General features: G+C 48.5%; 1 protein-coding gene across 1 annotated transcript in view; it reads right to left on the reverse strand.

Annotated features, from left to right (window-relative positions):
- The window catches only part of LOC144606834 (uncharacterized), a 149756-nt gene that overhangs the window by 492 nt on the left and 123335 nt on the right, over positions 1 to 25929 (reverse strand). Inside the window, exons 2-4 of the mRNA XM_078423242.1 lie at positions 11010 to 11121; positions 6225 to 6748; positions 1426 to 1711 (exon numbers count right to left, since the gene is read on the reverse strand). Of these exons, the coding sequence (XP_078279368.1) occupies positions 1426 to 1711; positions 6225 to 6748; positions 11010 to 11121 (922 nt within the window). The remainder of the gene's footprint in view (positions 1 to 1425; positions 1712 to 6224; positions 6749 to 11009; positions 11122 to 25929) is intronic.

Below are 25929 nucleotides of genomic sequence, written 5' to 3' on the forward strand. Positions count from 1 at the left end.
CCGACTACAAGTCTCAACTCCGCAAGGGCATTTAGGCATTGGCATCATGTTTGGCCAAGCATGATGGCTACTCTTGTGTAGGCCTAAGGGCCAACTCTTGCTGTAATATTCTATGTCCTATGTTTAGTTTCGTTTAGTTTAGTTTAGAAATACAGTGCAGAAACAGGCCCTTCAGCCCACCGAGTCCGTGCCGCCCAGCGATCCCCGCACATTAACACTAGGGTTGCCAGTTGTCCCGTATTAGCCAGGACATCCCGTATTTTGGGCTAAATTGGTTTGTCCTGTATGGGACCGCCTTTGTCCCGTATTAGTAGGACTCCCAACTTCCTCACTCCCAAATAAGGGTGACATCACCACCCCGCGCCCCACGTGACCTCACCCAGCCAGCGGCCACCTGCTCCCGGGCAGACGCCATTGGTGGAGCGGGAGCACGTGGCCGCTGGCTCGGTGAGGTCACATGGGGCACGGGGCGGTGACGTCACCTTGTCCCGTATTTGGGAGTGAGGAAGTTGGCAACCCTACCCTACACACACTAGGGACAATTTACATTTGTATCAAACCAATTAACCTACAAACCTGCATGTCTTTGGAGTGTGGGAGAAAACCGAAGATCTCGGAGAAAACCCATGCAGGTCATGGGGAGAACGTACAAACTCCGTACAGGCAGCACCTGCAGTCGGGATCGAACCCGGGTCTCCAGCGCTGCAAGCGCTGTAAGGCAGCAAATCTACCGCTGTGCCACCGTGCTGTGCCGTGCCGTGCCTGTTCTAAGACATACGACATACTTGCCTTCATCAGCTGGTGCATTGAATATAAAATTGGGAGGTCATGTTGCAGCTGTATAAACCTTTAGTTAGGACTACTCGTGCTACCTTGTGGCTTGCAAAGCGATTCTGGCCAAATGACCCGGTCATTCACATCCTTGATTCCCACACAAAGCCAATGTTGATGGAGTTTATCGGGAGACTACATTGATGTATAAACAGTGAAATCAGTCTGAAGAAGGGCCTCGGCATGAAACGTAGTTGGTTTTATCGGTGTTTTGGGTGGACCCTTCCTGTCCAAACACTGTCCTTTGCCAACAATCGCCTGATCGGAACCACCTGCCTGATGTCATCTGTTACCAGCCCTTGAATTGTCCTGCGTCTTTTCTCACTTCCAGTACCTCCCCGCTACGATCAGTCTGAAGAAGGGTCCCGACCCGAAACGTCACCTGCCAAATTTTCTCCAGAGATAATGCCTGACCAGCTGAGTTACTCCAACACTTTGTGTCTTTTTTTGAACGTAGAAGGGTCCCAACCCGGAACGTCACCTATCCATGTTCTCCAGGAGTGCTGCCTGTCCCGCTGAGTTACCCCAACACTATGTGCCTTTTTGTTTTGGTGCAAACCGCAACAAAGATGAATTTTTTAAAAACTGCCTTACCTACTAACACCTCTTTCCTCTCCAATATGTTCTTCTGGGGGAGTTGAGCGGCTGACGAGGAGCTGCCAGAGTCTATTGCATTGTCTATAATGTCGGGCAGATCCATCTTCCCAGTGCCCCGGATGTTCGGTTGTGTAAAGGCAGCAAACACTTCGTTGTTCGCCTCTGGGCTCACCACCTCGCCTTCCTCCGTCAGCTCAAAGTCCCCGCTGGGCGACCCAGCCGCGGGGGCCTCCACCTCGTTGTTGATGGTCACGTCCACCGCCCGCTCGCCAGGGCTCGCTTTCTACGCGTCACGGGTTGGAAAGAAAGGAACGTATATATTCAATTGAAGGTTCCACTCCCAAATCCCGTCAAGCCGACCGGCCCTCATTTTTTTTTGAGAGATACAGCGCGGAAACAGGCCCTTCGGCCCACCGAGTCCGTGCCGCCCAGCGATCCCCGCACACTAACGCTATCCTACACACACTAGGGACAATTTTTACATTTTTTAACCAGTCAATCAACCTACATACCTGTACGTCTTTGGAGTGTGGGAGGAAACCGAAGATCTCGGAGAAAACTCGCGCAGGTCACGGGGAGAACGTGCAAACTCCGTGCAGACGGCGCCCGTAGTCAGGATCGAACCTGAGTCTCAGGCGCTGCATTCGCTGTAAGGCGGCAACTCTACCGCTGCGCCACCGTGCTGCCCACAATGATTTATGAACTTATGAAATCAATGGAAATAACGGGGGAAGGCGCTGCCTCGACAAGGCCAGCAGCATAACCAAGGACCCTGGCCACGCCCTCTTCACCCCTCTCCCATCGGGCAAAAAGGTACAGAAGTGTGGAAACACGCACCTCCAGATAACTTAGTAAGCGCCCTTTATGTGACTTTTATAAATTGCCCCAAGTGCTTGGGATGCGAAACTGGGATAACATAAATTGGGGTTTGGGTAATCAATGGTCAGAGTGGGCTTGGTGAGCCGAAGGGGCTGTTTGCGCGCTGTATTTATAAATTAAACTTAACTCAACTCTTCCCACAGGAGCTTAAATGACCATTTAAGGGCGGCACGGTGGCGCAGCAGTAGAATTGCTGCTTTACAGCGGATGCAGCGCGGGAGACTCAGGTTCGATCCTGACTACGGGCGCCGTCTGTACGGAGTTTGTACGTTCTCCCCATGACCTGCGTGGGTTTTCTCCGAGATCTTCGGTTTCCTGCCACACTCCAAAGACGTACAGGTATGTAGGTTAATTGACTGGGTAAATATAAAAATTGTCCCTAGTGTGTGTAGGGTTAATGTGCGGGGATCGCTGGGCGGCGCGGACTCGGTGGGCCGAAGGGCCTGTTTCCGCGCTGTATCTCTAAATCTAAATCTAAATCTGATGAGAATGATCGCACATGTCCTTCAATAGACAATAGACAATAGGTGTAGGAGGAGGCCATTAGGCCCTTCGAGCCAGCACCGCCATTCAATGTGATCATGGCTGATCATTCTCAATCAGTACCCCGTTCCTGCCTTCTCCCCATACCCCCTGACTCCGCTATCCTTAAGAGCTCTATCTAGCTCTCTCTTGAATGCATTCAGAGAATTGGCCTCCACTGCCTTCTGAGGCAGGGAATTCCACAGATTCACAACTCTCTGACTGAAAACGTTTTTCCTCATCTCAGTTCTAAATGGCCTACCCCTTATTCTTAAACTGTGGCCCCTTGTTCTGGACTCCCCCAACATTGGGAACATGTTTCCTGCCTCTAACGTGTCCAACCCCTTAATAATCTTATACGTTTCAATAAGATCCCCTCTCATCCTTCTACATTCCAGTGTATACAAGCCTATGAATGTTTTGGCTGTGGGGAATGACAGTGTGCAATCACCTTGAAGTTGTCCCACCAAACTAACACGTTTTGAGAGAGACACAAAATGCTGGAGTAACTCAGTGGGACAGGCAGCATCTCTGGAGAAGAGAAGGAATGGGTGGCATTTTGGGTCGAGAGAAGTTCCTTGACCCGAAACGTCACCCATTGCTTCTCTTCTCCAGAGATGCTGCCTGTCCCGCTGAGTTACTCCAGCATTTTGTATTTATCTGTTTATCTTCAGTGCAAACCAGCGTCTGCAGTTCCTTCCTGACACTGTTTGGGTGCATTTTAAAAAGGATTGAAGGAAAGGCACAGGGGACTAACACCCAGTGTGTATGCGCACGTAATAATAGGTCTGGATCGTTGTGATAACAGTCAGTCATGAGCTCCTGAGGCAGAGTTGGCTGGGCACGATGCCTCCATTCATCAGGCCTACACTGCCTGGGAGTTTTTGCTATATGCCGCTGCTAATCCCAGGATTAGGCACGTTTTGACAAGCATTAAAGCAGTAAATTTACCATCACACATTCTGCAAATCAAACGCAGCCAAATGGTGAAGGCATCCCCCAAAAATATTAACATCTTCTGTATCCAGATATGCTGTAAAGTTAGCCATGCACGTCTAAACTCTGCCCCAGGCACTTGCCTCAGCTTACAGGGAACTGTTAATCGGTTTAAAGACACAGCGACAATTGACTCCAGTTATTTTATAGAAACCTACTTATTACAGCATCAAAAGGCCAACGACCAGGGCTCCATCCTGACTACCGGTACTCTCTGTACAGAGTTTGTACCTTCTCACCGTGACCTGCGTGGGTATTCTCTGGGAGCTATGGTTTCCTCCCACACTCCAAAGACGTACAGGTTTGTAGGCTAATCGGCTTGGAAAAATTGTAAATTGGCCCTAGTTTAGTTTATTTAGATTTAGAGATACAGCGCAGAAACAGGCCCTTCGGCCCATCGGGTCGGCGCCGACCAGTGATCTAACCGCATATTAACACTATCCTACACCCACTAGGGACAATTTTTTTAACATTTACCAAGCCAATTAACCTACAAACCGGTACGTCTTTGGAGTGTGGGAGGAAATCGAAGAACTCAGAGAAAACCCACGCAGGTCACGGGGAGAACGTACAAACTCCGTACAGACAGCGCCCGTAGTCGGGATCGAACCCGGGACTCCGGCGCTGAATTTGCTGTAAGGCAGCATCTCTACCGCTGCGCCACTGTGACCGACCTAGTGTTTAGGATAGTGTTAATGTGCGGGGATCGCTAGTCAGCACGGATTCCGTGGGCCGAAGGGCCTGTTTCTGCACTGTATCTCTAAGCTAAACTAAACTAAACTAAAAGGGACCATTGGACCCATTGGGTCCATGCCAGCTTACAGCAGACCAATCCTAACATTCCCCCTGTTATTTCCCTGGAGCCTTGTAAATTATTCTCTCTCTCAATTCCTCTTTGACTCTTTTGCTGCTTATTACACAGAGAGGTTTGAATATGTTTTGACACAAGTACACACCAGCAATGATTATTTTACTTGACTTTGAATCCAAAAATCTGCACTAAAAGCCAGTGGTGCGATCACAGAGACGAGGAACTTCAATTTTTAATTAACTCAACAAAAAAACATGTGAAGTCACCAAGTTCAGGAACAGCTGCCTCCGAACAACCATCTATTTCTTGAACCAAGCTACACAACTTTAACCCATCCTCAACAGCTGAATGCCACAGGTCACATCTTGCACTACCATGGGCTTTTTCCTATCGTGATTTTTGCACTAATGCCTTGTTTTCTTTTGCTGCCTAGCATGTAAATCATGGATAATTTATGTGGTTTGTTTTGTGTTGTCTTGTGCCTACTTTAGACTTTAACCATATAACCATATAACCATATAACAACTACAGCATGGAAACAGGCCCGTTCGGCCCTACCAGTCCACGCCGACCATTCTCCCTGACCTAGTCTCATCTACCTGCACTCAGACCATAACCCTCTAATCCCCTCCTATCCATATACCTATCCAATTTACTCTTAAATAATAAAATCGAGCCAGCCTCCACCACTTCCACCGGAAGCCCATTCCATACAGCCACCACCCTCTGAGTAAAGAAGTTACCCCTCATGTTACCCCTAAACTTTTGTCCCTCAATTCTGAAGCTATGTCCCCTTGTTGGAATCTTCCCCACTCTCAAAGGGAAAAGCCTACCCACGTCAACTCTGTCCGACCCTCTCAAAATTTAAAAAACCTCTATCAAGTCCCCCCTCAACCTTCTACGCTCCAAAGAATAAAGACCCAACCTGTTCAACCTCTCTCTGTAGCCTAAGTGCTGAAATCCAGGCAACATTCTAGTAAATCTCCTCTGTACCCTCTCCATTTTGTCGACATCCTTCCTATAATTTGGCGACCAGAACTGCACACCATACTCCAGATTCGGCCTCACCAATGCCCTGTACAATTTCAACATTACATCCCAACTTCTATACTCGATGCTCTGATTTATAAAGGCAAGCATACCAAACGCCTTCTTCACCACCCTATCCACATGAGATTCCACCTTCAGGGAACAATGTACAGTTATTCCCAGATCCCTCTGTTCCACTGCATTCCTCAATTCCCTACCATTTACCCTGTACGTCCTATTTTGATTTGTCCTACAGAGTGGAAACAGGCCCTTTGACCTACCTAGTCCAGATGGACCAGCGATCACACACGTACACTAACACTATCCTACACACACTAGGTACAAGTTATAATTTTACCGAAGCCAATTAACCTACAAACTTGAACCTCTTTGGAGTGTGGGAGAAAACGGGAGCACCCGGAGGAAACCCACGCGGTCACGGGGAGAACGTACAAACTCCATACAGACAAGCACCAGTAGTAAGGATGGAACCAGGGGTCTCTGGCGCTGTAGGGCAGCAACCTCTACCGCTGCGCCTCAAAGTGTTGGGAAGACTCACCTCTGTGATGAAAGGGATGGACAGGATGGTTTTGCTGGTGCCCGCCGTGAACGTCTCCAGCGTTGGCCGATGTGCCCGCGGGTCAGGTGTGGAGACGGGCGTGGCCACGGGTCCCGGCCTGGTGATGGCGCTCTGCTTGGTGGTGGCCGTAGTGCCGGTGGTGGCGAGGGGCACGACGGCCATGGTGTTGCGGCGGTGGCTGTCCGGCACGGCGGTGGTGGCCGTGGAGGTGGTGGCTGGTGCGGTGCTGACCCTGGTGGGCCGGTGGGTGGTGGTGGTGGCGACGATGGCGGCAGTGGTGGCCGGCACGGTGGCGGGGGCGGGAGCGGACGTCACTGCCCTCTGGGTGGTGAGGGTGGCGGAGGTGGGTGGCAGTATCCGGGCACCACTGCCACCTGCCAGGGTGGTGCTCCCGTGCGTGAAGGCAAAGGGCTGGATGGAGCTGAAGGCAGAGGCGGACGGTGTGGCAGTGACCGCCTGGGACATACCTGTGGTAAATCGTAGCTCCGTGTCGTAGTCAAAGTCTGGAAAAGAATGGAAATACTGAGGTAAGTCAGGCAAGAATGGGTCGACTGAGCTTGTACTCACTGGAATTTAGAAGGATGAGAGCGGATCTTATAGAAACATATAAAATTCTTAAGGGATTGGACAAGCTAGATGCAGGAAAAAATGTTCCCAATGTTGGGGGAGTCCAGAACCAGGGGTCACGGTTTAACAATAAGGGGCAGGCCATTTAGAACAGAGATGAGGAAAATCTTTTCCATCCAGTGAGTTGTGAATTTGTGGAATTCTCTGCCACAGAGGGCAGTGGAGGCCAATTCACTGGATGTATCCAAGAGAAAATTAGATTTAACTCTTAGAGCTAATGGAATCACGGGATATGGGGAGAAAGCAGGAATGGGGTATTGATTTTGGATAATCATCCATGATCATATTGAATGGTGGCGCTGGCTCGAAGGGCCGAATGGCCTACTCCTGCTCCTATTTTCTATGTTTCTATGTTTCTAATACTGAACCATCGTATCCTCAATGGGTGAGGTAGGACCATGGAACATGTCCCAGGACCCTGGTAATGCCATGCAGCCCTTCCGCACTGATCATCAATCAGCCATTGCACTAGTTCCACGTTATCCTACGTTTGCATCCACTCCTTACAAACTCGGGTCAATTTTACAGAGGCCAATTATCCTACAGACACGCGCGTCTTAGTCCACGCAATCACAGGGAGGACATGCAAACTCCACACCTGAACTCGGGATCGAACCCAGGTCTCTGGCGCTGTAAGGCAGCAACACTACCAGCTGCACCACAGGGCCGCACTGGAAATATGTGAAGCAGGCCATTCCAATGAATTCCACTGCTCCCTCTTCCCCTTCAAGTATTACCTGCCTCTCCTCTCTCCCATCTTGTAGACATGTACTGTCTCACCGCTGATAAGACACAAAAAGCTGGCAATAACCCAGTGGGTCAGGCAGCATCCCTGGAGAAAAGGAATTGGAGATGTTTCGGATGGGAACCCTTCTACTGAAGGAGGTGTTCCTTCCTTAGACCGCTGTCGGGTTAGCATGCTACAGAAGTTTTTCACTGTACCTCGGTACACGTGACAATAAACTAAACTTCCCTCGCTCTCCGTCCCTCCCCCACCCCAGTCGTCCTGCCAGCTTCACTGTTTGTATCCTTTCGTTATCACCTCTTCCACAGCCAACAATGGAAATTGTGGGCTCCACCTTTCCAGACTCATCGGTGCCGGCTCCGATTTGTTCTGTACCTTTCCATACCTCTAGTTTCCCTCTCCCCTGACTCTCAGTCTGAAGAGTCTCGACCCGAATCGTCACCTATTCCTTCTCTCCAGAGATGCTGCCCGTCCCGCTGAGTTACTCCAGCATTTTGTGTCTATCTTCGGTAAAAAAACAGCATCTGCAGTTCCTTCCTACACATTATTAAGTTTGGGAGTCAGTTTTTGGAACGTTGGCCAAATCAGGAGATTTGGAGGGTGGTGAATCTGTGGAATTCTTTGCCATAGAAGGCTGTGGAGGCAAAGCCTGTGGATATATTTAAGGCAGAGATAGATAGATCCTTGATTAGTACAGGTGTCAGAGGTTATGGGGAGAAGGCAGGAGAATGGGGTTAGGAGGGAGAGATAGATCATGGCAGAGTGGACTTGATGGGCCGAATGACCTAATTCTGCTCCTATCACGTATATACATATGAACTTGTCAACTACAATTCTACTGAACAGTGGAACTCAGCCAAGACACTGTATGGCCTCCTCCTGTTCCAATGTAAAATCAGCAAAGACTGTGGAAAAAATATATCAAAATGGCAGATAATGCACATTACAGATTACAATTGGCAGCCTGGGGCCTCATTAAAGGGAAATGGCTACTTCTGTGCAACCTGCTCCTCCTGTGTCAAATAGGTATAAAAGAAGATGAGATTGGGGGTCATTTTGTGCATGGATGTCAGAACAGCTGCTCAGAAACAAGCTTCACAGGACAGTCTACAGTTCAGTTTACTTTTAGTTTCAAGATACTGCACGGAAACAGGCCCTTCAGCTAGGGTTGCCAACTTTCTCAATCCCAAATAAGGGACAAAATGTGACGTCACTGCCCACGCCCCGCGTGACCTCACCCAGCCAGCGACCACGTGCTCCTGCTCCACCAATGGCAACCTCCGTCAGACGAACGCACTCGACCCTGCTCCCCGAACACACTCCGTTAGCCTACAGTGTCCGGGCCTACAGCGGCCCCCGCCCGGGTCTACAGTGTCCGGGCCTCCAGCGGCCCCTGGGCCTACAGTGTTCGGCCCTACAGTGCCCCCCGGGCCTAATACTGGTCAAGGGCAGTCCTGTACAGGGCCAAACCAATTTAGCCCAAAATACGTGATGTCCCGGCTAATATGGGACAGTTGGCAACCTTACCCTCGGCCCACTGAGTCCATGCCGACCGCCGATCACCCATTGAAACTATTTCTGTTATCCCAGTTTTGCGTCCGCTCTCAACACATGAGAGGCAATTTTACAGAGGCCAATTCACGTAGAATCCACATCGTTGGCGTGTGGGGGAAAACCGGAGCACTCGGAGGGAACACAGGGCAAATTCCACACAGGCAGCACCTGAGGTCGGGATCGAACCGCCGTCTCTGGCGCTGTGAGACAGCTGCTCTACCAGCTGGGCTACCGTGCCGCCCTCTCATTGTCTATTAAATTGTCATCAGTCAGCCACTGCCTCCCTTCCCCATCACCTGCATGGCTCCTCTCACAGTTTAGCACTGCCATACTGGATTGCCAGCACTGATTGCAGTCCGAGGAAGGGTCCCGACCCGGAAGCATCGCCCGAGAACATGGAACATCTTCCCCATAGATGCTGGCTGACCCACGGAGTTACTCCAGCACTTTGTGTATTTCTTTGCAAACCAGCATCGACAGCGTTCTTGGTCTCAGAGTCAACGCAAGACTAGCAGCTGCAGTTCCTTGAGTCTCTCAAAATCAATGGTTGGGTTCAGCTTGGGCTCCCAATGAATGGTTGGGTTGTGAGTCTTTCCTACAACATTCTGCATTTTTTGCTCATTTCATTCATGTAAACGATGGAAGGGTTAACAATGAAAATTGCACAAAAATTAACGAGGCGCTCAAAAGAAGGAGAAATTAATCCGTGATTACTGGTGCTAAACGTGATTGCAAATCCCTGCTTCATTGCCTGTACCATTACACATTCACGCTTCAAAGACTTGTAGGTTCATTGGCTTTGGAAAAATAGCAAAAATTGTCCCTAGTGTGTAGGATAGTATTAGACAATAAACAATAGGTGCAGGAGGAGGCCATTCGGCCCTTCGAGCCAGCACCGCCATTCAATGTGATCATGGCTGATCATTCTCAATCAGTACCCCGTTCCTGCCTTCTCCCCATACCCCCTGACTCCGCTATCCTTAAGAGCTCTATCTAGTTCTCTCTTGAATGCATTCAGAGAATTGGCCTCCACTGCCTTCTGAGGCAGCGAATTCCACAGATTCACAACTCTCTGACTGAAAAAGTTTTTCCTCATCTCAGTCCTAAATGGCCTACCCCTTATTCTTAAACTGTGGCCCCTTGTTCTGGACTCCCCCAACATTGGGAACATGTTTCCTGCCTCTAACATGTTTCCTGCCTCTAACGTGTCCAACCCCTTAATAATCTTATATGTTTCGATAAGATCTCCATAATCTTATACGTTTCGATAGTATTAGTGTGCGGGATGATCGCTGGTCGGCAGGAATCGGTGGTCCGATGGGCCAGTTTCCGTGCTATATCTCTAAAGTCTAAAGTCCCGCATCACTGGGGTCTACAGTAGTGGCAGCACGGTGGCGCAGCGGTAGAGTTGCTGCCTCACAGCGCCAGAGACCCGGGTTCGATCCTGACTACAGGTGCCGTCTGTATGGAGTTTGTACGTTCTCCCAATGACCTGAGTGGGTTTTCTCCGAGATCTTCGGTTTCCTGCCACAGTCCAAATATGTACAGGCTTGTAGGTTAATTGTCTTACAATGTAAAATCTTTTACCCTAGTGGGTGTAGGATAGTGCTAATGTGCGGGGCTCGCTGGAGGGCGCAGATTTGGTCTGTTTCTGCACTGTATCTCTAAACTTAACTAAATTAAAGTAGAAGTTTCAACAGTAAATGACAGACCATCGGTGGAAAGCCTTTTGACGATCAATGGGATTTGTTGGAGCAATTCTAGTTGTTGCTCGTTATTAATGGCGATCAATACCAACAGGTTCGTTATGAGACACACATTAGGCGGTTGCCACTTACATCCTGAACCTCCAGAACCGGAATACAATCCTTCGTCTTCATCATCCGACCCTGATCCTTCCATATCTGTTAGTGTTGCAAGGTCCTGGGTCTGCCTGGATGTGCGATACATCTGCAATGAAAGAGACAAGTGGGATTTAAGGTTAGTCTTTATTTGGCTCCATTTGATGACCCAGGTAAACATTGTACAACTCTAGAGGCAGGAAAGACTGGGAACAAACTGATTCAATGTAGATCATTTTGGAAATAGTCAATAGTCATTTATTTGTCACAAACACATAAATGTGCAGTGAAATGAAAAATTACCTGCAGTTCAACAATAAGACCAATAAGAATAATCAATAAAAATTCAATAACACGTACAATCATAACCAACACCAAACAAAAGAAACATCCATCACAGTGAGTCTCCTCCAGTCACCTCCTCACTGTGATGGAAGGCCAGAATGTCTTTTATCTTCCCCTGCCGTCTTCTCTCGCGGTCAGGCTGTTGGAGTTGCCACATCGGGGCGGTAGCAACAACTTCCCTTCCTCCCCTCAGCCACCAATGAACCTACGTTTCTTTGTTCATCATCTGCTACGATCTGCTGCTTCACACCTCACCCTTCCATGTCTCTAGTTTTCCTCTCCCCCGACCCTCAGTCTGAAGAAGGGTCACGATCTGAAATGTCACCCATTCCTTCTCTCCAGAGCTGCTGCCTGCCCTGAGTTACTCCAGCCTTTTTGTGTCTATCTTCGGGGTAAACCAGCATCTACAATTCTTTCCTGCACACCTTCCTTCCGTGGACTCCGTCTACACTTCATGCTGCCTCAGCGAGGCCAGCAGCATAATTGAGGACGAGTCTCATCTTCTCCCCTCTCCAATCAGGAAAGAGGTACAGAAGAGTGAAAACACACACCTCCAGCTTCTTCCCAGCTGTGATTAGGCAACTGAACCATCCTATCAACAACGAGAGAGCGGTCCTGACCTCCCATCTACTTCATTGGAGACCCTCAGACTATCTTTGATTGGACTTTAATGGACTATCTTGCACTAAATGTTATTGCCTTTATCCTGTGTCTGCACACTGTGGATGGATTGATTGTAATCATATATAGTCTTTTCGCTGGAGAGACTGCACACAACGAACAAGCTTTTCACTCTACCTCAGTAGATGTGACAATAAACTAATCTAAACTAATCTAAACTAATCTAAACTAATCTAAACTAAACTAAACTAACACAAGTGATCGAGGATAAATCTCCCCCATATTTCTTTCCTATTTTTGCTTTATATTACCACTGCTTCAAACACAAAGTTGAGATGTGAAGGAGGTAGACCGGAGGCGAGACCACAACAAAATCAAAGCTTACTGGAGTTCAGAGGCAGATAGAGATTTCACCAGCGGTGAAAATATAGAAATGGGCTATTCTGTGCAAAGCATTCAAAATGGCTAAATGCAGACCGAGACACTAATATTATCACGGGTCTCCCTTCACACATCTGTTTGTAAGTGAATGGGCCCAATGTAGTGGACGCGTGCAAACATGAACTGTTTCACAAGACTCCTTTGATCTAATGACTCCTCCAAGCCTAGACAAAGATTAGTTTTAAATCTTTAGTCCCGCAGGACTCTCAGACTGACAGTAATCAAACTGAAGTTTGATTACTTTGAATTTTTAATTCATTTAATTTAGTTCATTTAATTTAATTAATTTAAAATTGGAAGTAATCAGGCTTCACAGTGGAGCAGCTGGTAGAGCTGCTGCCTCACAGAGCCAGAGAACCAGGTTCCATCCTGATCCTGATCTCGGATGCTATCTGTGTGGAGTTTGCACGTTTGCACGGTGTCCCTATGACCGTGTGGGTTTCCTCCGGGTGCTCCGGTTTCCTCCCGCACTGCAAAGCCGTGCAGGTTTGTGGGTCAATTGGCTTTGGTAAAAATTGGAAATTGTCGCTAGAGTGTGTGTAAGATAATGCTAGTGTGTGGGGATCACTGGTCGGCATGGACCCGGTGGGCCGAAGGACCTGTTTCCGCACTGTATCTCTAAACTAAACTGAAGATCAGATCTTATTGAATGAGGGAACGGGTATGAAAGGCTGGAGAGCCTTCTCCCTCTGTTTTTTTTTGTATCCATCATTGGTATTTTGGTAAAATGCTTCCGCACTGTGTAAAAATCATTTTTCACTTATGCACAACGAGGTTAATTTACAACTAGTTTACTCACAGTTGACGGATTGACGGGGTTATGAAATAATAGTTCCTTTCTTTAGCGATAAACCCATTTCCGGCTGCTTTAATCAAACTGCATCTGGTCGCCTTGCAATACATCAGGAAATATTTTTCGAAGCATTTTTTCGAAAGGAGATTAGGTTGTGATACTCTGTCCAGTGTCATTCACTCCTGTCAGATGTGATGTTTTCCAGCAGAGTTGCAATGTTGGCCACAGCCAGGGGTTGCCAACTTCCTCACTCCCAAATACGGGACAAGGTGACGTCATCGCCTCGCGCCCCATGTGACCTCACCCAGCCAGCGGCCACGTGCTCCCGCTCCACCAATGGCGGCCGCCATTGGTGGAGCGGGAGCACGTGGCCGCTGGCCGGGTGAGGTCACGTGGGGCGCGGGGCGGTGACGTCACCTTGTCCCCTATTTGGGAGTGAGAAAGTTGGCAACCCTACTAATACGGGACAAGGGCGCCCCCATACGGGACAAACTAATTTAACGCAAAATACGGGATGTCCCGGCTTATACAGGACATTTGGCAACTTTTGCCTGTTCGGCTGCATCAATGCACCATGTTTATAAGTTCATAAAATCAAAGGAGCAGAAGTAGGCCATTCGGCCCATCAAGTCTACTCCACCATTCAATCATGGCTGATCTATCTTTCCCTCTCAACCCCATTCTCCTGCCTTCTCCCCATATCCCCTGACACCCTTACTAATTGAGAATAGATCAATCTCCGCCTCAAAAATATCCACTGGCTTGGCCTCCACAGCCGCCTGTGGCAATGAATTCCACAGATTCACCACCCTCTGACTAAAGAAATTCCTCTTCATCACCTCTCTTATATTCAGAGGCTGTGCCCTCTGGTCCTAGACTCCCCACTAGTGGAAACTATCTGACAGCTTCACAAAGTGCACGTTTAGACATAATCGTTTAAAATTACAATAGTAAAAGAATAATTCATGGAACGTGGAGAATGCTTGGGTGATCCAAGTCTCTACTTAACTACCCGACAGGCTGGTGGTGGGACTTCTATTGTATGGTGTAAACACTCCTGTTATTGAGCCTACAGCATGGAAACGCCCTTCGGCCCACCACTTCCATGCCGACCGATAGCATATAGCTCATCCCAGGTTCGATCCTGACAATGGGTCAGGACAATTTTTAAAAAAATTTATTTTAAATTTTTTAATTTTTTATAATATATAAAAGTTTTAATCCAAAGAAAAACATACAAACATACTAAGCAAAATGTGACCAAACAAAAGCCGCCTGTATCGGCAGTTTACAAATTAAACAATTATCACATTAAAATCCCGCCATCTCTGTCAACAATACATTCAGCCCCCCGCGGCGACCAGCGTTCCCGGAAGACCTCCAGAGTCCCCGTGGACACCGCGTGTTCCCTCTCCAGGGACACGCGGGCACGGACGTAAGCCCAGAACAGGGGTAGGCAGCCGACTTCTGTGAGGCCGTCGACTGCCCGCTCCCTGGACCCGCGGATGGTGGGTCAGGACAATGGATGCTGTCTGTCCGGAGTTTGTACGCTCTCCCTGTGACCTGCGTGGGTTTTCTCCGAGATCTTCGGTTTCCTCCCACACTCCAACGACGTACAGGTATGTAGGTTAATTGGCTTTGGTAAAATTGTAATAATTGTCCCTCGTGTGTAGGATAGTGCTCGTGTACGGGATGATGGTTGGTCGGTGTGGACGCAGTGGGCCAAAGGGCCTGTTTCCGCGCTGTATCTCTAAAGTCTAAAGCCTCAACTACTTCCTCTGGCAGTTCGTTCCATTCCCACCATAATCTTCTCCCAATTCTGCAGCAGGACTGACAGGAGCCCTGAAAGACATATTGAGTGAGAACAAGGGGCTTGGATGGATGCCAATTAATTGTTGAAACAATCCAGCTCTTCAAAGCACAGCATTAATCTACCAGCTCATTTTACACAATTCTGGCAGCAGAACAAAGGAAACAAAAAGTGCAACTAAATCTGTGATTTAATTTTGAATGATCCCCTTAATTCACGAACCTGAAGCCATTTCCACCACTTCGAACAAGCGACAGCTTTATAAAATCAAAACAGAACACAAAAGTGCTGGAATAACTCAGCGGGTCAGGCAGCGTCCCTGGAGAACATGATAGACTTGAGTCTGAAGAAGGGTCCTGACCTAAAACATCACCTATCCATGTTCTCCAGGGATGCTGCCTGACCCGTTGAGTTACTCCAGCACTTTGTGTAGTTTTTATTTACGAAAACTAGCATCTGCAGTTCCTTGCTTCTACATTATGACAGGGGCTGCAAAGGTACAGAGGAGATTTACGACGATGTTCCCAGGACCCGAGGGCCTGAGCTATAGCGAGAGGTTGAGCAGGCTAGGACATTATTCCTTGGAGCAAAGGAGGATTGGAGGGTGATCTTACAGAGGTGTACAAAACCATGAGAGGAATAGATTGGGGTAAATGCAACGAGTCTTTTGCTCAGAGTAGGATGACTGAGAATCAGAGGACATAGGTTTTAGGTGAGGGGGGAAAGATTTAATCGGGACCTGAGGGCTAACCTTTTTACACAAAGGGTGGTGGGTACATGGAATGAACTGCCGGAGGAGGTAGTTGAGGCAGGTACTTTCATAACATTTAATAGATGCAAGATTCAAGATTCAAGATTCAATTTAATTGTCACATGTACCAATTAAGGTGCAGTGAAATTTGAGTTAAAAGCAACAAGGCACACAGGATACTTGGGCAGGAACATGGATAGGATAGGTTTTAGAGGGATATATGGGCCAAGAGCAGACAGGTGTTACTGGTGTTGATGGGGCATGTTGGTCAGCATGGTCAAGTTGGGCCAAAGGGCCTGTTTCCACGTGTATGACTCTAAGACTCCATGACTGCTTTGTAACTACTAGTAAATACTTCAGACCAGTGCTGTGCAACTCACAGTCCTGACCCCCCACCCCCCCTCACCACAGAAATGCCTGTAAAGGAAATGCTGAGTGGTATCAGTTGAGTTGAATGCAGCACAACATGTCACCCACCCCTGATGACAGCTGAGCATGAGATGCCTGGTGATTAGCATTGTGATTCACTGCTTGTTCCATGCCCAGCAAGCTTGCAACACACCGGCATCAACAGTTAATCCTCCAATTTTAGGTAACCTCTGACAGCCACCCCCTTCCCTGTGCCTTTCTTCCTCCACACCTCTCCCCCCACCCCCCCCCCCCCCCTCCCCTCTCCCACCATTGTGCCTCAAATCCACCCCTTCCTCTTGTGGAATTCTTTGCCACTGAAGGCTGTGGAGGCCGAGTCAATGGATATTTTTAAGGCAGAGACAGGTAGATTCTTGATCACAAGTTCACAAGTTATAGGAGTAGAATTAGGCCGTTCGGCTTATTAATTATAAGCGCCTCTGCCCTTTGTCTGACCGTCTGCCTTTCAAAAAACCTTCTCACCCGTTCACCGATTACCTGCCGCGCTTTGTCCTGCCCCTCCTCTGTTCTAACTTTCCTTCCCCTACAATCAGTCTGAAGAAGGGTCCTGACCCTAAACATCACCCATCCGTGCACCCCAGGGAAGCTGCCTGGCCCGCTGAGATACTCCAACACTTTGTGTCTCTTTTGGTACGAAGAAGGGTCCCGACCCGAGACGTCGCCCATCCATGTTCTCCAGAGATGCTGCCTGACCCGCTGAGTTACTCCAACGCTCCACGCATTCTTTTTCATCCTCTGGCCAAAGTTTGGCCTCTCGACACTTGGAAGTGCGATGGCAGATCTGATTTAGTTTCCATTTTATTGTCGTCTTATCTCAGGACAGATGTAGATCTATCTATATTCATGACACCCACTGAGCTCTCTGTTGAAGGCTCAGCGAATGTAAAATGTGGGAGCAGGTGAGTTTTCAGCAACTTCCTCTGCACTTGGGCAACGTTCCAGAGGAATTGCACATTATCCCAGAACAGGCCAATAAAATGCCAGATGCTCTGCGGAACTCAGCAATACATCTCTGCTGAGCTCCCGACTTGCTTTAAGACCGCCTGGAGCAGCTCGATAAGGCCTTCGGCAGTCAATTCTTGTCAATAAAGAAGCCATTTGATCACTTCTTTAAAGCAGATGACTTCCTTATTCCTGCAGCCAGTACCAAAAGCACGGGGCTCTTCCGAAGAATGTGGTTCCATTCCGGTGGTTTGAGATGTGGTCCAGGTGCTGATCGAGGACTCTGGCTCTGTTGTACAAGACAATTGGACAAGGACACTACTTGTTGGCCTCCCAGCAGAGCATGAAGTCCATCGGGGAATGTTGGCGACTGGCCCGCTCCAGCCTGCGGGAGTCCGTGCTGAAACTCGGTGCAGCCAACGCCAAGGCCCTGTGGGGGATGACCACGGTCTTGGGTCCTTCTGCTGCTGGACATTGTGGGGGGGGTCTGAGGTTGTGGCCTCTGGTCCTAGACTCTCCCACTAGTGGAAACATCCTCTCCACATCCACTCTATCCAGGCCTTTCACTATTCAGTAAGTTTCAATGAGGTCCCCCCTCATCCCTCTAAACTCCAGCGAGTACAGGCCCAGTGCCGTCAAACGCTCATTGTACGTTAACCCACTCATTCCTGGGATCATTCACGTAAACCTCCTCAGGACCCTCTCCAGGGCCAGCGCATCCTTCCTCAGATGTGGGACCCAAATCTGCTCACGATACTCCCAATGCGGTCTGACAAACAGATTGACTTTGCGCTCTGCTGGGAGGCCAACAAGTAGTGTCCTTGTCTGATTAACATTACAGAGCCTGGGAATTACTCCCCTGGTTTTTTTTGTATTCTAGCCCTCTCGAAATAAATGCCAGCTGCACTCTCCAAACTGGTCTGATCTCCAAATCCATTGCAGTTTGTCACCGTTTAGTATCAACTCGTTTTATGGAATAATGTTTGTTCGCGATGCTCGCTTGCTACGGCAGCGAAATCGAAGGTGAACGAACGACCTAATAAGGTTGAGGAATCATTGTTTATGAGCTGACAGTGTATTCTGACCCAGTACGTGGCAAGGCAGCACAGCTGAACCACGCAGCCAGTGCTCTTGCAGTGATCTCATTATGTTTATGTTCAAACATTAAAACAGGGTTCCTTTCCCACAGCCTCAGAGATTCTTCTCAGTCACACATTCTCTTAAATCAGTCAGAAGAAAAACACTGTAATGAATAGAGTACAGACCATTTTTAGTTCAAACCCCTAAAGTATTAACAAAGTTCCCTCTCGTTGCATGTTAACTACAGGCTGGGACAAAATCACGACTGTGGTATGCGATGTATATTTGAACTGTATCATACAATTAAATTAGGCTGTGTCAGATTAAAGGGGGCATCGCTGTCAAGAATGAACATGCCAGATGGTCCTGCCTGTAATCTCCTGTAAATGTTACTCAGATTTCCAGTCAAGAAAGCCCACAAACACTGATAGGATGTGTTTTCATCCCATCTCTTCTAATTACCCTGATGGCAATGCTGGGGGGAGGGGAGTCTGGTACAGAGCTCCATGATGTAAAACACATACGGACCTTGTACGTTCTCCCGGTGACCTGCGTGGGTTCTCTCCAAGGGTGCCCACCGCACTCCAAGGGCGTGCGGCGTAGGTTTACTAGGTTAATTCCCGGAATGGCGGGACTGTCATATGTCGAAAGACTGGAGCGACTAGGAGCGACTAGGCTTGTATACACTGGAATTTAGAAGGATGAGAGGAGATCTTATCGAAACGTATAAGATTATTAAGGGGTTGGACACGTTAGAGGCAGGAAACATGTTCCCAATGTTGGGGGAGTCCAGAACAAGGGGCCACAGTTTAAGAATAAGGGGTAGGCCATTTAGAACGGAGATGAGGAAAAACCTTTTTCAGTCAGAGAGTTGTGAATCTGTGGAATTCTCTGCCTCAGAAGGCAGTGGAGGCCAATTCTCTGAATGCATTCAGGAGAGAGCTAGATAGAGCTCTTAAGGATAGCAGAGTCAGGGGGTATGGGGAGAAGGCAGGAACGGGGTACTGATTGAGAATGATCAGCCATGATCACATTGAATGGCGGTGCTGGCTCGAAGGGCCGAATGGCCTCCTCCTGCACCTATTGTCTATTGTCTATTGACAGAGAGCAGTGTTGTCTTTGGTGACCCTCGGAGTTTCCTTGATCGGACTCTGCTGGCTTTACCTTGCACTAAACGTTATTCCCTTATCATGCATCTGTACACTGTAAATGGCTCGATTGCAATCACGTATTATCTTTCTGCTGGGGGCAGGGTGTGGTGGAGACACCCCTTAAATAAGGGAAGGGGTATCACAGGAGCGGCAAGTGTTGGGGTACAATTGGTAAACACTACGTTACAATGCAATACAAGTATGACATCCGGAGCCTGCAGCCCATCGTTCGATCAGCTGAGAAGGTTGTTGGCTGCAACCTTCCCCCCATTGACAAACTGTACACTGCAAGGGCCAGGAAGTGAGCGGGTAACATCATCTCTGACCCCTCTCACCCTGGCCACAAACTCTTTGAAGCACTTCCCTCTGGAAGGTGTTTCCTGACTGTCAAAGCAGCCACAGCCGGACATAAAAACAGCTTTTTTTCCCACGAGCAGTAGCTCTACTCAATAACCAAAAGTCTGTAGCCTCCTTTTGCTCTGGTATTTTATTTCATTCACATGTTTAAAGTATAATGTTTTATTCTTAATGTTTTAATGTTTTATGTTTTATTCTTAATTGTTTACTGTATGTTCGTGTTGTTGCGAGCGGAGCACCAAGACACATTCCTTGTATGTGTACATACTTGGCCAATAAAGTTATTCAGTTCAATTCAATTCAATGTACAGTATGTACACTCGGAAGAATTCTATGCACAGTACCAGTTTTGTATGTATTTTTTACACCGAATAAAGCTTACTTTGAATAATATAAAATCAACACAGCCACAAAGCTCCCAATGCAGAGGTGTAAACAAAAAACCCCAGCGTCGACTGCAAGCAGATTGACTGCAGAGGTTTGATTGCAAGGGCCCACACGATAAACAAGTTATAGACAGTGTTGACTACAGGGCGAAGGTATTTATTCACAAAATGCTGGAGTAACTCAGCAGGTCAGGCAGCATCTCAGGAGAGAAGGAATGGGTGACGTTTCGGGTCGAGACCCTTCTTCAGACTGACTACACTACAGGGAACCTGATCCCACAATCCACTCGCTGAGGAGATGGCCCAAGGAGTTTTCAAGATGTTGAGACAGTTTTCATCACGACTGGAATTTGAGCTTGGGTGCATTTCAACAATCTGCAGGAATTCATCCAGAACTTGTGCTGTATTTCCTTTTTAGGCAGTTTCTCTTTGGCTGCACAGTTGGAATTAAAAGGGAAGATGAGCAATCCTACAGTGGCATTCAATATCACCCGGCGTCTCAAAATGTGTTACGGCCAATTAGGTATTTTCACAATACTGTTGCTGTTGCCGGAAACAGGGCAGCTTTAGACTTTGGCAATGTTTTGTGACCAGTCGATGAATACTCTTCAAAAAGCCGGCATTGTTGCTCTTTCTATCCTTTTTTTGCTTCATGAAATGTAGGGTTAAATGTCAATGTTTTACTTGGGCCAGGGCATGGATAGGAAAAAGGATTTGGCTCAAATGCAAGGAAATAGGAGTGGCACACATGGGAATCTTGGTCGGCCTGCATTAGACTTTGGACTTCAGACTCGCAACGTGGAAACAGGCCCTTCGGCCCACCGAGTCCGCGCCGACCAGCGATCATAAACGTAGGTAGGGTTTCTTTCCTTGGTGACCTTCTCCATCCACCATTAATACCATTTTGCCGTATCTGCAACTTGCTGGGTAGTTTTTCCTCTATGATTAAACTCACCGCACTTCCACTGGTGATAGGATTCTATGCCAGTTCTTTCTACCTCTTCTTTCCTCCTACACTTCATGCTATGTAGTGTTGCCAACTGTCCCGTATTTTGGGCTAAATTGGTTTAGGCCCTTGTAGGCTGTAGGCCCGCGGGCCGCAGTAGGCCGGGACAGTATAGCCTAATGTAGACAGTGTTGGATGTGTTCGGGGAGCGGGGCTGAGTGGGTTCACCTAACGGAGGTTGTGTAGCAACCCGCCTCTCAGCCCGGGCGGCCGTCATTGGTGGAGTGGGAGCACGTGGCCACTGGCTGGGTGAGGTCACGTGGGGTGCGGGCGGTGATGTCACCTTTTGCCCCTTATTTGGGAGTGAGAAAGTTGGTAACCCTAATGCTGATGGTCTCGCTGAAGCTCGGTGCAGCCAACACCAAGGCTCTGTGGGGGTGGACCACAGTCTAGCTTCCTTCCGCTGCTGGACAATGAAGGGGGAAAGTGTGGTGGGGACGCCCCTCAAACAACAAGGGAAGGAATATTACCCCAGGGTGCACAAAACTGGCAAGGGTGCTTGATTTCTTATAAAATATTCCGAAGGGATTGGACAGGCTAGATGCAGGAAACATGCTCCCGATGTTGGGGGAGTCCAGAACCAGGGGGTCACAGTTTAAGAATAAGGGGTAGGCCATTTGTAGCCCTGAGATGAGGAAAAACATTTTCAACCTGAGAGTTGTGTCCCGAAACGTCATCCATTTCTTCTCTCCCGAGATGCTGCCTGACCTGCTAAGTTACTCCAGCATTTTGTGAGTGGCAAGGTTACCTGGTAAGTTACTCCAGCATTTTGTGAATAAATACCTTTGATTTGTACCAGCATCTGCAGTTATCTTATCATATCATATCATATATCTACAGCCGGAAACAGGCCTTTTCGGCCCTCCAAGTCCGTGCCGCCCAGTGATCCCCGTACATTAACACTATCCTACACCCACTAGGGACAATTTTTACATTTACCCAGCCAATTAACCTACATACCTTCTTATACCCTTGCCACTCATGTGGCCTCCTGGGGTGAAATCCCTTCCCTTGTTTAAGGGGAGTCTCCACCACACTCTGCCCCCCAATGTCCAGCAGCAGAAGGACCCTAGACTGTGGTCCTCCCTCACAGAGCCTTGACGTTGGCTGCACCGAGCTTCAGTGCGTCCCTCAGGAATTGTGCTTCTCCGATTCTGTGCTGATTTCTTAAGACATGAAGGCAGAACCAGCTTGCTTTTACACTCTGCAGCTCACACCTCTACGATTCTCAAAGGACGACAGAAGTGATAAAGTTCTTTGAAGTGGAATCAATGCTGTAAGAGTGGACAGTGCGTGATCACATTGCGATGCTTGACCTTCGAGTAAAAAAGCTTGAGAGCGTCTTCAGCCGACGGAGACTTGAACCAAATTACTTTTCCACGCGCTGAGGCACATAAAGGTAATGCCGGTGAGGTGAGGTGGGCCGATAATGGTCGGCGTAAGGGTGTGAATTTCACACATGTGGTCTGGCAGTTCATGGACACCTGTAAACATTTTTTTTATGGGGTGGGGTGGCACAGTGTTTTTTTATGGGGTGGGGTGGCACAGTGTTTTTTAATGGGGTGGGGTGGCACAGTGTTTTTTAATGGGGTGGGGTGGCACAGTGTTTTTTAATGGGGTAGGGTGGCACAGTGTTTTTTAATGGGGTGGGGTGGCACAGTGTTTTTCATACATTCACGGCACGTAGAAGATGCAGGCAATCAGGAGGGCTGGAAAATCTAGGAACCGCAGCGGTGCGGCACAGTGGCGCAGCGGTAGAGTTGCTGCCTTACAGCGCTGGAGACGCGGGTTCAATCCTTACCATGGGCACTGTCTGTACGGAGTTTCTACCTTCTCCCTGTGACCGGGTGGGTTTTCTACAGGTGCTCCGGTTTCCTCCCACACTCCAAAGACGTACAGGTTTGAAGATTAGGCACAAAATGAAGAAGGGTCTCGACCCGAAACATCACCCATTCCTTCTCTCCCGTGATGCTGCCTGACCCGCTGAGTTACTCCAGCATTTTGTGTCTACCTTCGATTTAAACCAACATCTGCAGTTTTTTTTCCCTACAGGTTTGTAGATTAATTGGCTTCGGTAAAATGGTAAATTGTCCCCAATGTGTGGATAGTGCTGGGGTGCAGGCTGATCGTTGGGCTGTGCGGACTCGGTGGGCCGAAGGGCCTGTTTCCGCACTGTGGATGGCCGAGTTGAGTTTAGTTTATTGTCACGTGTACCGAGGTACAGTGAAATGTTTTGTTGCGTGCTAACCAGTCAGCAGAAAGACCATACATGATTATATTTGAGTCATCAGATGCACAATGAAGAGAATAAATGCTGCTGTCGGAGTTTAGTTTAGTTTAATTTAGTTCAGAGATACAGCGTGGAAACAGTCCCTTCGGCCCACCAAGACTGCACCGACCAACGATCCTGTACATTAGCACTATCCTATGCACACTAGGGACAACTGACAATTCTACCAAGCCAATTAGTCTACAATTAGTGTGGGGGGAAACTGGATATCCCGGAGAAACCCCACGCAGGCCACGGGGAGCAGGTACAAACTCCGCACAGAAGTGCACCTGTAGTCATGATCGAACCAAGGTCACTGATGCTATAAGGCAGTAACTCTACCGCTGCCCATTGTAGTGGATGCCTTGATTGTAATCATGTATCGTCTAAAGCTGTTTCTTCACTGTTCCTCGGCACACGTGACAATAAAGTGAGGGCAGATTCTTGTTCCGGATGCGTTGGGTGCCTGAGGTGGGGGGGGATCAGGATGGGCGTCACATCAGGAAACAATTAAGAAATCGAGCGCTGTGTAATTCCAACCACTCCTTGCCGAGGTCTGGGTGAGGTGAGGAAGCCTCGACCACCTCCCCCATTCCAGGGGGTCTCCGTATCATCGGGGTTAGAGGGGGACAGTGTCTGGGGCAAGAGCCTCAACCAAAATCTGTCGGCAGTTGTGCCTTCCGATGGAGAAAGTAAACCCCTAACGTTTCAGCCCCTCCTGTCAGACAGAGGCAGCAGGTTAACATTCACCCCAAGGCTAAGGTTTAAGCCACAACGGCTTCTCTTGTCGAGACGTAATTAGAAGTGGTGGGAACATCAAACACAAGTGGGATACGCTTTGAAATACACAGCTCCAACCCACAAGGATGAAACTTTGATAATGATTTTACAACGGCTGCTCGTTCTTCTCTCCTCGCCCGCAACAGCGTGAAATCGCCGATTTAGTAGAGGGGAGGCCATTCAGCCCATCGAGAATGCCAGCCGTACATCACCACGGCACATCTAAATCTTCAGCCCATTTAGTTTAGAGATACAGCGCGGAAACAGACCCTTTCGGCCCACCGGCTCCGCGCCGACCAGCGATCCCCGCACATCAACACTATCCTATACCCACTCGGGACAGTTTTTTACATTTACCAAGCCAATTCACCTACATACCTGCACGTCTTTGGAGTGTGGGAGGAAACCGAAGATCTCGGAGAAAACCCATGGGGAGAACGTACAAACTCCGTAAAGACAGCACCCGTAGTCAGGATGGAACCCGGGTCTCCGGCGCTGCATTCGCTGCACCACTTGGCAGCAACTCTACCGCCCAAAACTCAAAACGCTGGAGTAGCCCAGCCCGTCCCACTGAGTTACTCCAGCATCTTGTGTCCATCTTCGATGGAAACTAGCATCTGCAGTTCCTTCCAACTTTGGAAGCTTTGAGCTTCATTGGAATCCTTCAGGGGGTCATGAACGGAGACGCGAGTGAATGTGGAATGAAGGCAGTTCTAATTAGTGAAGTGGTGTGAATGTTCTGTAGGTAGTGCAGATTTTTAGCTACTTTTAGTTTAAATGCACAGTGCAGAAACAAGCCCTTCAGCCCACCAAGTCCACGCCGACCAGCGATCCCCGCACATTAACACTATCCTACACACTATGGTCAATTTATATTTGTACCAAGCCACCGCTACCAAGGCAGCGACTCTACCACTGCACTGCACCACTGGGCTGCACCACTGGGCTGCACCACTGGGCTGCACCACTGGGCTGCACCACTGGGCTGCACCACTGGGCTGCACCACTGGGCTGCACCACTGGGCTGCACCACTGGGCTGCACCACTGTGCTACCCGACCTGCCTCTCCCTCGTTTCCCTTTATTCAACATAAATCTACCAATTGCCCCACAGTATTCAACGAGCGTCAATTGATAGATTGGAGGGAGAAGTTGTTCCAAGTTTCTGCTCCACTTTGATGAAAAATGCTCCCTGATTTGACTGCTAAGTGGTTCAGGTTTATTTTACTATTATGTTCTCTCTTCCCTGTCAAAGGATTAGTGTGAGTGTTAGCATTAGTTACACTGCTAGAATGGATCATTTCCCTGCATTTAATGTTTTCAAGAGAAAGTTAGATATAGCTCTTAGAGCTAACGGAATCAAGGGATATGGGGAAAAAGCAGGAACGGGGTACTGATTTTGGATGATCAGCCATGATCATATTGAATGGCGGTGCTGGCTCGAAGGGCCAAATGGCCTCTTCCTGCACCTATTTTCCATGTTTCTATGTTTCTAAATCCATCTTACTGTAACCCTGTATATTTGGCGTTGAATACATCAGTCACTCTGGGCTGAAGGTAATAATTGGGCTACAACTGGGTTTAGTTTAGTTTAGTTTGGAGATACAGTGTGGAAACAGGCCCTTCGGCCCGAGTCCGCACTGACCAGCGATCCCCGCACATTAATACTATCTTACACACACTAGGGACAATTTACGATTTTACTGAAGCCAATTAACCTACAAACCTGCACGTCTTTGGAGTGTGGGGAGAACGTG

Source organism: Rhinoraja longicauda, chromosome 27 (assembly GCF_053455715.1).
Source record: "Rhinoraja longicauda isolate Sanriku21f chromosome 27, sRhiLon1.1, whole genome shotgun sequence".
Classification (NCBI taxonomy): Eukaryota; Metazoa; Chordata; class Chondrichthyes; order Rajiformes; family Arhynchobatidae; genus Rhinoraja; species Rhinoraja longicauda.